Here is a 14781-nt window from a genome sequence, read left to right as displayed (position 1 = left end):
CCGGCGCCCCGTCGCCGCCCCGCCCGCGGTACCGCCGCCGCCGTCCTTCCCCGGCTCCGCCCGCGCCCTCTGCCCGGCCGGCGCCTCCGCCCGTCGCCGGAGCAGGTCCTCCCCGCCGCCGCGCTTCAACCCCGTCCGGGCGCGCCTCTCCCTCCGCCGCCTCGTGCCTCGCCGCCGGCCCCGTCTCCGGCCAGATCCGGCGAAGGACCGGCCGGATCCGGCGTCCCCGAGCCTCCCCGGCCTTCGTCTCCCTCCTCTCCGGCGTCCAACTCCGGCGAGCTCACGACGTGCCTCGATTTCCGTGCAGGTTGACCTCCAGATTCCACTAAGTCCCCGATTTGTTTTATATTATCATGCCATGTTCATCATGCTGTATCTCTGCATCCGTAGCTTCGTTTTGTGCGTGTAATATATCAAATTGTTCGCCTCGACGAGTACTTCATTTCATTCCATTGCATCATTTTCATTTGAGCTTATCTTGATGCCCGAAATGCTGTTGGAAGAGTGCATGTTGATGTTAATCTGCTGAAACTGTTATAACTTGCTCATTTGTCATTTTTGCCATGATTGATGTGTGCATCCTATGAGGTTGATGTCTTCATGTGTTTTGATCTATGCCATGCCATCTTTCCAGGGGTGCATGCCATGTATTTTTATGATCAATGTGGTGACTAGCACAAGCATGCAAACTAGGCTTCGTGATATTGCTGATTTTAGTCCCTGTTCTGCTGTTATTTTGATGCCATGTAAACTTGATGCTACACAGAGATCCATGCATATTTAGAGATACTTAAGTAAGTGTGTTTTGAACATATGGTTATTGTCTATCTATTCATGCCCTTGTTTGCAATTATGGAGTAGTCTAGCATGCCATTTGAGTGCTCTACTTTTGCTTCAAAATGTTTCCTGGCAGATTGTTTACATGTTATTCAATTTGGCCAAGGTTGCTATAGTTGATCCTTGCATGCTATGGACTTGTTCTTGACTTGGTTTGTTTCATAAACATGCCTTCTTGATGATGCTATGATTATATTGTCATGCAATGACTTGTGGTGAGTGAATCGAGCTTGTTAAGTAGTGTACATGATGTTGTTGTTTTGCTAGACAGATTCTGTTATATTTTGTTGCTATATAAACATGTTGCTACTAATCATTCTATGCATAATCTGGAGATGTTCTATAAACATGTTTTGATCTACATGTTATGCCCTATCCATCCATGCCCCTGGTTGCATTTATAGCTTGCTGTAGATTGCTCATATTTTGCTCCAAATTTGCTTCATAATGTTGCTGTCAGCCTGTTTACATTAAGTTCACTAGTTCCCATGTGTTTTGCTAGTGTTACATGCACCCTATGACCTTTCTCTTGCCATGCTTAGCTTCATAAACATGTCTTCTTACTGTTGGTTGCCTTTTCATGCCATGTATTGCTCTGTGGTGAGTGGTTCAGGCTCACCAACATGCCTACTTATTATTGTTCCTGTCATGTTTGAATCTGTATTATAACTTGCCATGTTTACATGGGTGCCATCTTATCTTATGATCCTTTTTGGCTCATGGTCAGTAAGGGTCTTTTGATCTATGCAATTAGTAGATTCATGCCATGCCTTTGTTTGCTATGATAGCTTCCTGTAACATGTTGTTTGATAGCTCTAAACATTGCAACCTGATGTTATTTCTGCTAAAGTCTGAAACTGTTATTATTTGCAATCTTCCCATATCATTTTGAGCATGTTCTAGTCTTTTCTAGCGATAGCTTAGTGTCCATGTTTTATTGTGCTTTACCTGTACTTCATGACCATGCCTTTGGTTATTATGTTTGGGTGTTGTAGCTTGTTATTTTGATGCTTGTAAGATGCCTAGTTGCTGTTATGGACAGATTGTTGTTATGACTTGTATAGAGTGTGTGTGTGTGTTACACCGTTGCTCCGTTTTGAGTGTGCTCTATATGAAACTTGCTTGATTTTGTATGTAGCATCATATTATCATGTTGCATCCTTGTTTTGGTGGGTTTGCTTGATGTTTGTATGCATTTTGCATCAATGCCATGTTTAACTTGTTTTGCTCATATCTTCTAGGCCGTAGCTCCGAATCTAATGAACTTTATATGTAACTTGGCTAGAATTTCGTGTAGATCCTCTTGGTGCCCTTTAACTTGCTGTTTAACAACTTGAACATAAGGTTTATTCAGTTCTGGACCAATTTCGAAATATGCATATGAGGACTTACCGGAATTGTTATATGTTGTTCCCGGCCTCATTTAAACTTGCCTTGATGTGTTGTTCTTGTTTGCATCATCTCTTGTCATGAGTAGCTTCATGTAGCTTGGTCATGCATCATGCTTGTTGTGCATCATGCCTTGTTCATGTGTGGTGTGTTTACCATGTTGTGTGCTTCTTCTCGATAGTTCCTATTTCGTTGCGATCGTGAGGATGCGTTCGTCTACGCTTGGTTCGTCTTCGTGGCTTCATCTTCTTCATGGACTCGTTCTTCTTCCTTGCGGGATTTCAGGCAAGATGACCGCTACCCTGGATCTCACTACTATCATTGCTATGCTAGTTGCTTCGTTCTATCACTATGTTGTGCTACCTATCACTTGTTCATCAAGCCATCCCATATTGCCATGAACCTCTAACCCTTGACACCTTTCCTATGCAAACCACTATTTGGCTATGTTACCGCTTTTGCTCAGCCTCTCTTATAGCGTTGCTAGTTGCAGGTGAAGTTGAAGATTTCTCCATGGTGGACAGGGTTATGTTGGGATATCACAATATCTCTTATATTATTAATGCATCTATATATTTGGTAAAGGGTGGAAGGCTCGGCCTTATGCCTGGTGTTTTGTTCCACTCTTGCCGCCCTAGTTTCTGTCATACCGGTGTTATGTTCCCGAATTTTGTGTTCCTAACGCGGTCGGGTGATTTATGGGACCCCCCTGACAGTTCGCTTTGAATAAAACTTGTCCAGCAAGGCCCAACCTTGGTTTTACCATTTGCCTCACCACCACCTACTTTTTCCCTTGGGAGTCGCTCTCTCGAGGGTCATCTTTATTATAGCCCCCCGGGCCAATGCTTGTCTAAGTGTTGGTCCAAACTAGAGCACCGTGCGGGACCATCCCTTGGCAACTTGGGTTACGTCGGTACCTGTACGCTTAGCTTATCCGGTGTTGCCCTGAGAACGAGATATGTGCAGCTCCTATCGGGATTGTCGGCGCATCGGGCGGCTTTGCTGGTCTTGTTTTACCATTGTCGAAATGTCTTGTAAACCGGGATTTCGAGACTGATCGGGTCTTCCTGGGAGAAGGTCTATTCCTTCGTTGATCGCGAGAGCTTGTCATGGGCTAAGTTGGGACACCCCTGCAGGGTATAAACTTTCGAGAGCCGTGCCCGCGGTTATGTGGCAGATGGGAATTTGTTAATGTCCGGTTGTAGATAACTTGACACCAGATCCGAATTAAAATGCATCAACTGTGTGTGTAGCCGTGATGGTCTCTTCTCGGCGGAGTCCGGGAAGTGAACATGGTTTCTGGGTTATGTTTGACGTAAGTAGGTGTTCAGGATCACCTCTTGATCATTGCTAGCTTCACGACCGTTCCTTTGTTTCTCTTCTCGCTCTCATTTGCGTATGTTAGCCACCATATCATGCTTAGTCGTTGATGCAACCTCACCACTTTACCCCTTCCTTACCCATTAAGCTTTGCTAGTCTTGATACCCATGGTAATGGGATTGCTGAGTCCTTGTGGCTCACAGATTACTACAACAACAGTTGCAGGTACAGATTATGCGATGATCATGACGCGAGAGCGATGCTTGTTTGTTTTGGAGTTTCTTCTTCTGCTTCTTCTTCGATCAGGGGATAGGTTCCAGGTCGGCAGCCTGGGCTAGCAGGGTGGATATTGTTTGAGTTTCTGTTTATGATTCATCCGTAGTCGGATGTTGTTCTTGTATGTTGTATTGTTGTATTCATGTGACATTGTATGTATTGGATGTATCCCCATCTATTATGTAATGTTGATGTAATGATATCCACCTTGCAAAAGCGTTTCAATATGCGGGTCTATCCTTGGTGGGACCTTCGAGTTCCTTTTGGATAGGGTCGCATATTGGGCGTGACAACGGCACTCCCCAAGAGCTAAAAGCTAATCCACGTTCAACTGATGCCGCTGGTTGAACCGGAGCGGGTGATGATTCGGGTATTGTGCCGCCAACTGCGCCGCTAACTTTGCCTCTCGTCGTGCTCTGCCACTGTTTACCCCATCCTGAGCATTCATACCACCGCGCGCCGGATTAGGCCCTCTAGGGGCGTCACGGTGCCGCGCACTGCTTGACATAGCCGGTTCGGCAATGTGCCTGCTGTAACTCTTTCTCGGACGGGGGGTTGAATGTATCCTGTCCCGACTATATGAATAAGCCTGCTGTTGCACCATGGCAGTTTGAAGAAGATCCCTGGCCCGTCGCGTTTCAACCGCCGCTAGTGACTCGCCCTCCATCGGAATAGCTGCCAAACGAGACGCTGCAACGATCATGTTATCCAAAGGGCTAGAGATGTGACCTGGCGGCGTTGGTACGTATTGCGGCGGGTTATCCGTCCGTCGAGGCGGGTCCATCACCCGTGGCTGACCCGGAGCTCCGGTCCCAGGCGCCTCAGTCCGGTTCACAGCTGCCGGATCACTTGGCCCGGCCCCCGGCGTATTGAAGAGATTCATTCCCTCGTAAACCGGCGGCAGACGAGATCGGTGCCTCCTCCTCAGCACTTCATTTGACGCGTTCTGATCCAACATAAGCCTGTAATTCTGCGCCTGGATCTGCTATGACTGGGCGTCTAAAGCGGCCCGTTCTTTAGTCATCCTGGCTTCCTCAGCCGCCAAGTCCTCCTTGGCCTAAGTTATCTGATCCCTCAGCTTTGTAACCTCCGCATTATGTTGATCCTGAGTCTCCAGGGTAACTGTCGCAGTCAGCAATGTCGTCAAAGCATCCAACAAACCGGAAAGAACTTGAGCCGGCAGGCGCGCAGGGCCTCCTGCCCCGGCTGCTGATCCCGGAAATCATTGCTGCTGCAGATGAAGATTGCAACGTGGGTTTTGTACCGGTCATGAAGATTGCAACCCAGTTCGGCGGTTCAAAGGGGTCTAGAATACTGTCGCCATCGAAACAGCCCCCGATCCGGTCATCTTGCAATTGGTACAGCGACTCGGTTTCGCTAGTGGATGATTCGCCATTTGAGTAGATGGCCGTCTCACCGTCAGACACCGGTTCAGATCCCGCACCATGGATGAATCCTACGAACGCACGCTTCATGGCAGGCTGAACCTGGGCAGGATTCGCACACTGAGCCATTTCGACGAGGTCAGAGGAGATGTCCGGCTCAGGGCCCGGTTCGCCGATCTTGCCGATATAAACGTGAATTCCACCAAAGGGGACCCGGTACCCGTACTCAATTGAGACGGCCTCGGGGGCCCATCCTGCGTCGTCGATGTAGAGCTTGCCGCAACGACTCTTGGTCATCCAGCCAACCGCGTATCCCTTGAGTCCTTCAAAGTTGCCCTTTAAGAACTCGAAACCATCGTGCGATAGCCCAACGGTGGGCGCCAACTGTCGTGGAATTAACACGTCATATGTCCTAGCAAGAGGACTTAGTCGTGGAGCATCGCAACGAGATTAGCAAAAAGGGGTTAAACCGGGCAAAGGACATGGGGAGTTTATACTGGTTCAGCCCCTTGCGGTGAAGGTAAAAGCCTATGATCCAGTTGTGGTGGAATTGATGGGGTCTCGATGAGCAAGGAGCGAATCCGCTTTACCTATCTCTCGAGCTGTTGTTTCTTGTCCCTGAACCGCCGTCGGATCGTCCCTTTATATACACAGGTTGACGCCCGGCGGTTTACAGAATACCGAGGCCAGGTCATACACGTGTCCGGCTCGGCTTCTACCTTTCCTAACTTACAACACAAGTTTACACAGCTCATGCCGGTTTATGTTTATGGGCTCTAAACCGCCTTTGGGCCCTGGGCCTCTAAGCTTCAATGGTAGAGCGTCATACTCCTTGTCTTCATGAGCTTCAATATCGATGAGCGTAAACCGGCCCCTCCCCGGCGGTTTACACTCAGTAGTTATATCCCCAACAGCCTGGGAGGTATCGGACGTCCGATCTCGGTCGGTCGTCCGGTCGTTGTAGATCTCGTCGGCTGGACTGTTGGGCTGGCTGGAGTTCCAGGTGTCGGACGTCCGGCGTAGTCCGGTCGTCCGGTGGCTGTAGCATGTAGCAGCTCCGTTTCTTCCGTCTTCTCTTCCACGCTTCCCTCGCGGATGGTGTAGTTGTTCCTTAGCGCTTGCACTCCTCCTCGTTGTCCGTAGCGTTCTGATAATACCTATGTATGCACACGAGTGGAGTGTTAAGTAGTATACCATCCTTGAAGGGGTCAAGTGAACACGTGTAAAGGAGAATATTCACCTTTATGTATGAGAAGTAGAGGTCGCACGTGTCACTTGCCAAACGGACTCTTGACATGATGATGACCGTAGGATGCTCTGCATCAGAGTGCGTTGGTCGGGGTTCAGACCAGAGGGTGAGGCACGCGGCGGCGCGCCATGTGGAAACGTGATGTTGGGGTTGAATCGACCATGCGTGTCACCATCGGAGTAGCTAGGCGAGGGTGCGTACCCCCAGGGCGGCGGTGGCGGCGAGAAGTTGGCCGGCGACGCATTGACTCCCCCACGTAGCTTGCGGGCCGTGGCCGGGCGGATTCATCATCCCCGCGCGAGACGCCTCTGCCTGCTCCACCGCCGCCGCCGCCTTGGCCTTCTTGGCGTTGAGCCTGTTTCGCCGGTCGGTGGTGACAGCCTCCCGGCGCTGAACCTCCGCCCTCCACTCGGCGTTGGACACGCCCGGTGGTTTTGCCTGCGGCGCCCTCAACGTCCTCTGTTTCGGCTGGGTGGAATCGACAGTGGCAACGGGGCGAGGGCCCGAATACTTCTTCGGCGGCATATGGTGGCCGAATGGCGGGGCGGGAGGAGATGACGGGGCAGGAGGGGGGAAGCAATGTGGAAATGGAGGGAAGGGGGCGGGAAAAGGCTTACGCGCCTTTTCACTTCGACCGGCGCCCACAGGCGGCTGGTTCGGCTCAGGTTCGCCGGCTATTATTTCGACTCAAACAGGCGATAAACAAGGACCTGTGGGCCTGACTAGGCTGATTTTTCGCCGCCGGTGTTAAAAAATGCGCCCTAAGGAGCCTGTTGGGGGAAGGGAGGCGAGTGGAGATGCTCTAAAGAACCATTATGTCAGCAGTAGTGACATGTCTGTCTGTCTCATCCATCTAATCTCAATCATTGTCTGTAGAATGTCCGACCATTCTAGTGAAATTGTACAAGTACATTTCTTTAGTGTGCCAGCTCAATTTGGTGTGCTGAGTCCTGCATTCTGCACCTTACTGCTTCTCACCATCCCCGGTACATCCTGCATCATTTATTTGCATCATTTATTTGGTCAATCTGCTCGCTCTTGACTATGAATACTCTAACTTAGCTAGAGGTTAGAGTTAATTTTTAGCTCATGAAACTCTAGCCAAAGAGATGTTTGGATGACAGAGTTAGATTGGCAATAATGCACTAGAAGAACTAGCTCCAATTAATACCTCCTGGGTGGGATAGTTTTTTTGAATGGGTTAATTTTTAGCTCATGAAACTCTAGCCAAAGAGATGTTTGAATGATAGGGTTAGATTGGCAATAAATGCACTAGAAGAACTAGCTTCAATTAACACCTCCTGGATGGGATAGTTTTTTTTGAATGGGTTAAATGCGACGCTCAAACTAGCCCTCGACTCCGCAACACCGCTCCTGAGTAGCCGGTGTGGCACCACACTGAACGCGTTAGCTTCACGCTTTCTTCGAAGCGGAGCGGAGCGGCCAGTAGGTCATTTTCTCGGAGCGACCGAAATGACGCTCCGCGCGCTCCGCATCTAAGTATAAAGTTGGGTCATCTATTTTGAAACAAAGGGAGTAGCAGGAGTTGAGAAGTGAGCAGAGGGCTGCCAAACATGCCCCAACTATGAGCATTCACTAAGGCTATTTTGTTGCTTTGCATAATTTAGTTGTACCTTCCTTGCAAATGACTAATCTACTCCTAACTGCTATCTCAATATAGGGAAACCCCTGCCTACCAAACAATTGTTTTTATACTTGTGTGGTTCCCCAATCGCAAGTGTAAGTGGCGAAATACTTTGCAGAAGGAGCGTCGACACACTTCAGGTTAACTCTGAAATGAGACACTCGAACGAATGAGCAGCGAAACCACAACACAGATTCTTAAGGCAGGACCATCTATTTCCCGGAAAGCACACACTATAATATGCAAAGGTCTAAACATGCATTGTTCTTGACAAGAAAAAATATTGCCTGGCAACCTCAAAACTGAAATTTCTCTAGTTTTTAGCAACTCCAAGCACATGTGTGGTCTAACCAGCCCATAGAGCTGAGCAGACAAGCTGGCCCTTCCGTGAGCGCACTCCGGGACTCCTATCCTTCCTTTGGGTACTGCTCCAGTTCAAGCTTTCTGTGATTGGGGAAACCAATTAGATTCTGCTGCGTGGACACGAAATTAAACAGTGAGATGCAGATGTGCTTACGCTTTCTTCTGCTGAAGGCTTGGTCATCTTAGAGAACATATTGCTGTAGAATTTGGCATCCTTCTTGTTGATTTCCTTGATCTTTTCCTTCAGAGTCTTGTATGTCAACTTCACATCCCTGTCAGTAGCAGTGACTTCGTCAAAAATCAAATCAACATGGTGTAACCTTGTAGGTATCAGATTGAGGTTTAGATAATAGACCCTTCTGTGGAACTTGCCTGTTTTCAGGATCTATTTCCAATGCCTTCTTAATGTCGACCTCTGCTAACTCTAGGTCCGCAAGCTGAGTGTAAGCTTGAGCCCTTCTGTACAAAGCCTTAACATTTCGGCTGTCCAGTTCCAGAACCTGTCAAGAAAAGCCAGATGTTGCCTTGGTTTGTTATGAATACTAAAAATACACTATTGCAAGATCATCATCAGTGATAAATGTACCTTGGTGCAAAGCTTTTCAGCTTGCTTATAGTCTTTCAGCTTCAACTTGCAGGCAGCATTGTTTAAGTTGCAGGTGATCTTCAGTTGCTTGGATTGCTTTTTCTCATCCTCACTGAACGAAGTGTCATACTCAATGAACTTTGCAGCCTGGGAGTAAATGGATTTCAGATGGTCAATCAGGCACCATAGAGAAGTCGAGCAAAGATAAATGAGAACACAAAGGATATGTTTTACATATGTAAAACAAAAGGAAGACGTCAGACCTTCTCATAACGCTTGGAAGCTCTGGCATATTTGCCTGACTTGAACAAGGCATTCCCCTCTTCTTTCTTGGTTCCAGCTGCCTCAATCTTCTCTGAGTTGTTCAAGTCCCATGACTCCTTATCCTATATATCAAAAAGATGCTCATAATTTTGGCTGTACACAGAATGTTCAATCAGAAGAATGCACATTAACATTTCAAAGAGAAGCACACCTTTACAAATGATACAAGCTCCACTTCGTAAATCACAGTACTGTTAGGTGGAACTATAGCATCCTGCTTCGACTCCGTTGAGCCATAAGCATATTCAGGAGGAATAGTGACAAGAGCAACCTCGCCCTTCTTCATGTTTAGCACAGCACGATCAAGACCCTCAATAACCGCCTCTGGAAATAGAGTATAAATCAAAAGGAACAAACATATTATTCACACATCACAGTGTAACAGTGGAGTTCAATGGAGATTACTTGATGTGGCCAAAACATGCACATACAAAAGCAAAGAGAAAAGGCACCTTCATCAGTCTTAAATTCAAATGGCTCTTGTTCATCATGCCCCTTCTTCAAGAATACTGTCCCATCTTGAAGTTTTCCAGTTATTTTGACTGTCAATGACAAGATACAATTCAGTTATAACTTATTACAGAACAATTAGTTCATACTCAAACGCAGTGCAGCGTGTAGTTAATACAATAACCATCATGGTTAAGCTCATATACCTGTAACAACTGCACCCTCATTGGGACGTTCATATCCTTCGCCCTCCTTGAGAACTTTTTTGAGGATCTTCTTATCATCCCCTATTTCTGTGACAGTCTTCCATGAAACCAGCTCAAGGTCAATAACAAGGCTGGCATTTGGTGGCACAGCACCTCCCTCACCAGCTGCTGGTCTACCCATCTCACCAAATCCATCTGCCATTGCAAAAGTTCAAGAACCTGCCCAGAAAAAGGGAAACAATGCAAATGAAGGTAGCGTCAAATAGGCTTACACTGTGGCTTGACCGCGAGGAGCACCTTCTCTCCTTTTTTCATGGTTTTAACAGCTTTGGCCAGTGCAGGGCAGAGGTGTCCTGAAATCAGATTCCAATTTGTTAGCAAGAAGTGGACTGAGCACAACAAGAGAGAGAGAGAGAGAGAGAGAGAGAGAGAGAGAGAGTATCACCATCTTTAACAGTAAATTCAACCCCCTCAGACTTGGACACAACAGTACCATCCTCAAGCCGAGCCTCATATTTCACTACAGCACAAGAAAGGTCAGTTACAGAAATAAGATGGGGAATAATAGATGTGATAGGAAGCTGATTCAATTAGCAAATTACCAAATACTTCATCAGGATCCTTTGGGTTCTCCCATTTATCTCCCTCCTTCAATATCTTCTTGAATATGCCACCATCTTTTGCAATGTCCCTGACACTGGTCCAAGAAAGCAGCTCAACATCGAACTGCAGCGTGGCATTGGCCGGAATAGTTGGAGGTGAACCAGATTCGCCATAAGCCAATTCAGGAGGAATGGTGAAAAGAGCATTTTCCCCTTTCTTCATGGTCTTGATGCCTTGATCCCATCCCTTTATTACTTGACCTGGAGATAAGTTGGCAACAAAGTAGCAACTGAGTAACGAACACACACTAGAATGTGCAATCCCAACATCATGGAGCATATAGAAACAAACTTGCGGCGATTAACTTGTTATAATAAATGATGAGCATGACCAAACTAAAGACAGAACAAGATTACTCCCCATTGGCACCGAAATTTGCTGAACTAGCATTTAGTTGGTCATCAGCAACTTTTGTCAAGCAACTACAGTCCACTTATTTTTCATGAATGGTGAGCATTACCAAAGCTCAAATGCTCGCGGGAAGTTGTTTAGCACACAAGCACATTAAAGGCCCAAAACAAACTTGCCTGACAAATGAAGGATCTTTTAATAATTACCCAATTTAACCAACTACAAGAAACACCATAATTCTGTTATGTACCGCACTAGCCAAAGGTAAACATGTGCAGCACACTGTTCACAATCAAACATGTATGTATAATACAAATAAAGGGAGGAAGAAATGAACCTTGTCCCAACTTGAACTTGAAAGTGTCATCACGATCACGGCTGGAGTCGAACTTTTTACCATCAAGGAGGGTGCCAGTGTAATGGACTGAAATATCAACACAATGGTACATCAGCCAAAATTTACCTATCCAAATCCTCGCCAACAGGATGAAGCAGTTTATACACTCCTATAAATACATAGATATAAATACACTCATATAAAACTCAGTAGGTAATGATGGTGTTTCTGTCATCGGTCCTTTTTGACCATCCGGTCTTGCATCCAATGCATACTTAACTTGTGGTAATTTTGAAAAAGATCCCTGCCCCTCTGCTACACATTTGCAGAAAACCCCTCTGTATCCCCAGATCAGCCCCATCCCTCCCCCACCTCGTCCAAAGAAGTAAGGGGGATAGATTTTGGTGAAACCTAACATATTTTTAGTGATATATACCAAAAATAGTATGTTTTTTTTCAAGCTTGTGAGCATGTACCAGTCTATTTTGGATCCATCATAACGCACTGTCAATTTGCTAGTATACATAATCTGTTTAGGCATGGAACAATAAGTAACACAGCAGCAACAGCAACAACAATAAATCCCCCTAATGAGCACTCTCATTAAAAAAACTCTCATTGTCTCATTATTCAAGCGCCATACGCTTTCCGCAGCAGGTCATAACCATGTGGTAGAGCTAGCAACAACAAACGATGCTTGAACACCTCAAGGACCAAACTAGCATAATGCTACATAAATGATTGAAACTTCAGACAAATGTCACAAAAACGATTCAAAATTCACAGGTGACAGCATGAGCGAAGCCGTCTGCAATTTACTCCTAGTTTCACCACTAAGGCACTAACTACGCATCCCACAATAAAACATCTTGGTAATTTCAAAACTTCACAGACCGTGTCACAGAAATGATTCGAACTTCACAGATGACAGCATGAGAGAAGTCATATGCAATTTTCTCCTAGTTTCACCACTAACTCCGCATCCCACCAAAAAGCACCTCACTAACTCCGCATCCCACGCATCACAGCATCGCAGCAACATTCAAAATTCACAGGCTACAGCGTTAGAGCCAGTAGCTCCGCACCTCACAACACTCCATCTGAATCCTAAAGCGGGGCAAGGGCTGGATCAAGCTGCGACATGCCATCTGCGATTTGGGAGGAAAACAGTAGCAGTAGTAGTGCGGATACCTTCGACCTCGTCGCCGACCTCGGGTGTGTCCCACCCTTCGCCCTCCTTGAGCAGCTTCTTCTTAAGCCCCTGCTTCCCAATCTCCTTCTCCTCGCCCACCTTCATCCCCGGCCCTTCGGCGCCGCCGAAGTCACCCATCCCGTCTCCCATCATCATGTCGTCGCCCGCGGGGATGTCGAAGTCGTCGTCCATGGCGTGGGATGAGTGAGATCTGAGGTTTGTGTCTTGGGGGAGGAGGAAGGGAGCTCGCTAGGGTTTGGACTTCGGAAGGTTCGAGAGCGAGAGAAAGAGAAAGCACGAGGGTGAGATGATGAGGGTCAGGGTTTAAAGAAGAGAACCAAATTGGGCTTCTAGAGTGTTCCGGGGGAAATTAGAAATGGAAAGTGAACGGCAGCAGCTGCTTCCAGATTTGGTGGGTAGCATCGTAAATTCGTAATCCTCCCTCTTGAGTGTGATCACGTGGTTACATTTCATCAAATTCAAATCCCCACGTACAGGCCATGCGTTTAAAGCTTGTTTTTCGGAGCCTCTCCATATTGTAGGATTTTTTATGAAGTTTGGAGAAAATTGAATTCAAAGGACCTTTTAGAAAGACCTTTGGGTTATAAGATTTACCAAATTCATATAAATACTTTATATGTTGTGGAGGACGCGGGGGCGAAGGGGCACCAAGGAGGAAGGGGCGGGACGGGGAGGTGGTGGTTGGCAGCGATATGGGCTGTCCCTGGCGATGGACGGAAGGTGGGGCGGTCCGCAGGGAGGAGAGAAAGGCAGTGGTGGTAATCCTGATGGCACGTCTTGTAGAAAGACGTCAGCAAACTCCTGCAAAATGTTAGTGACAGCAGGGGGCAAAGAGGAAGGCACGTCCACGAATGAAAATAATGCCTCCTCATCTTCCTCACCCAAATAAGGCTTCAAATCTGCAATGTTAAAGGTGGAACTAACCCCAAAATCTGCAGGCGAGACAAGTTTATATGCATTATCTTTTTTTTCTTCTTTCCATAATATGAGCTCAAATCCCTCTTTTTTAGCATAACAAGATTTTTATTCCATTAGCAACATTTTACATAGAGGAGTGTAAATGGACTCACACTTAGACATGAAAAATAACATCCCTACCAAGGGACCTGTGACTGAAGAAAGACACCTAACAGTTAGAGGCCTATTCTGAATTTTGAGAGTTAGCTTTGCCTAATGGTGAGCCTTAATATTACAGCGCCTGTTGACATGATTGGTCCCGCTGGAATGGAAAGTTGGGGACGACCGAATGGCATGCATCCTTGAAGATGAATGTCGCCTTTGCCGCCGATGCCAAGGCAAAGCTATCCGTGTAGAAATATGGTTCTTGTAAATGAAGTGCTTCAGCTAGCATGGCAGCAAGATGCAATCCAAATGCTTCAGCCTGGAGGGGAGGCGATGTTGGTGGAGACAAAGTAGAGACATGCAGTTGTTGGCAATATTGATTGCCTCTAGTTTGGGTGATGAAGCCAATGCCCGCTGGAGATGATTGGACATTTCCTTCGTTTTTTCAAGCCACGTCACAGAAGATGGCATTGCCCGCAAGCAGAAAAATATCCCATTGTGGCACCACCTGTTGGTCTACCGAGCGAGTGGAGCGATGTTCGTGAGGAGTCAACATATCTTCAAGCTTCGAGCCCTGCATGATTGCATTAGCTACAGAGAACACATGTGATGGTTTGCAAAAATTTCTACCAAATAGAGCACCTTGTCTTCCAAATAGACCACAAAAAAGTGTATAAACTAGCGACGTTGATATGGGATGAGCCAAAGTGAGCAAAGCCTGAATTATTTGAGGAATTGAATGATGATTTGTTGCAATAACCTCTATTCGATGAACAAAGGAGAGGAGAACCATGCAGCTTTAGAGAAACGGCACAGAAAAAACATGTGCATTTCATCTTCTAAAATACCACATCTAACACATTCTTCTACAATATGTTTGGAGAAATTACTTGCTCATTTACCAGCGGGAAGTGCTCGGCGAAGAAGCCTCCAAGCAAAAGTTTGAACTCTTGGCACCATCTGTTTTCCTTGTCATACCTGATTAAGAAGAGCAACAATCTACTGGGGAACTATTTTTGGTATCTGGTTAGCCGGTAGAGCAAGATTATTGAAACAATGTTTGTAAGCACTTTTTGAAGAGCAATCACCTGCAGGAGTTAGTTTCCAAACAAGCACATCCTGCC

At 46.6% G+C, this 14781-nt stretch overlaps 1 protein-coding gene across 1 annotated transcript; it reads right to left on the bottom strand.

Annotated features, from left to right (window-relative positions):
• Positions 1 to 8272: 8272 nt before the first annotated feature.
• On the bottom strand, positions 8273 to 12900 carry LOC119341116 (70 kDa peptidyl-prolyl isomerase). The gene is made up of 13 exons (XM_037613000.1): positions 12574 to 12900; positions 11383 to 11469; positions 10634 to 10894; positions 10477 to 10551; positions 10304 to 10384; positions 10032 to 10226; positions 9828 to 9917; positions 9527 to 9699; positions 9315 to 9437; positions 9052 to 9198; positions 8838 to 8965; positions 8620 to 8737; positions 8273 to 8546 (listed from the first exon to the last, which is right to left on the bottom strand). The coding sequence occupies exons 1-13, from the start codon at positions 12764 to 12766 to the stop codon at positions 8538 to 8540; spliced, it is 1680 nt and encodes a 559-aa protein (XP_037468897.1). The 5' UTR covers positions 12767 to 12900; the 3' UTR covers positions 8273 to 8537.
• Between the last annotated feature and the right edge of the window lie 1881 nt (positions 12901 to 14781).

This window comes from Triticum dicoccoides, chromosome 7B, assembly GCF_002162155.2.
Source record: "Triticum dicoccoides isolate Atlit2015 ecotype Zavitan chromosome 7B, WEW_v2.0, whole genome shotgun sequence".
Classification (NCBI taxonomy): Eukaryota; Viridiplantae; Streptophyta; class Magnoliopsida; order Poales; family Poaceae; genus Triticum; species Triticum dicoccoides.
This window is presented reverse-complemented; position numbering and strand designations above follow the sequence as displayed.

Excerpts from the sequence above, each read along its gene's own strand:
- LOC119341116 (XM_037613000.1), bottom strand. The coding sequence starts at position 12,766 with ATGGACGACGACTTCGACATCCCCGCGGGCGACGACATGATGATGGGA. Across the intron at positions 10,895-11,382 it reads CAAGTTCAAGTTGGGACAAG|GTCAAGTAATAAAGGGATGG; the intron begins GTTCATTTCTTC and ends ACTTATCTCCAG. Across the intron at positions 9,438-9,526 it reads AGCTTGTATCATTTGTAAAG|GATAAGGAGTCATGGGACTT; the intron begins GTGTGCTTCTCT and ends TTTGATATATAG.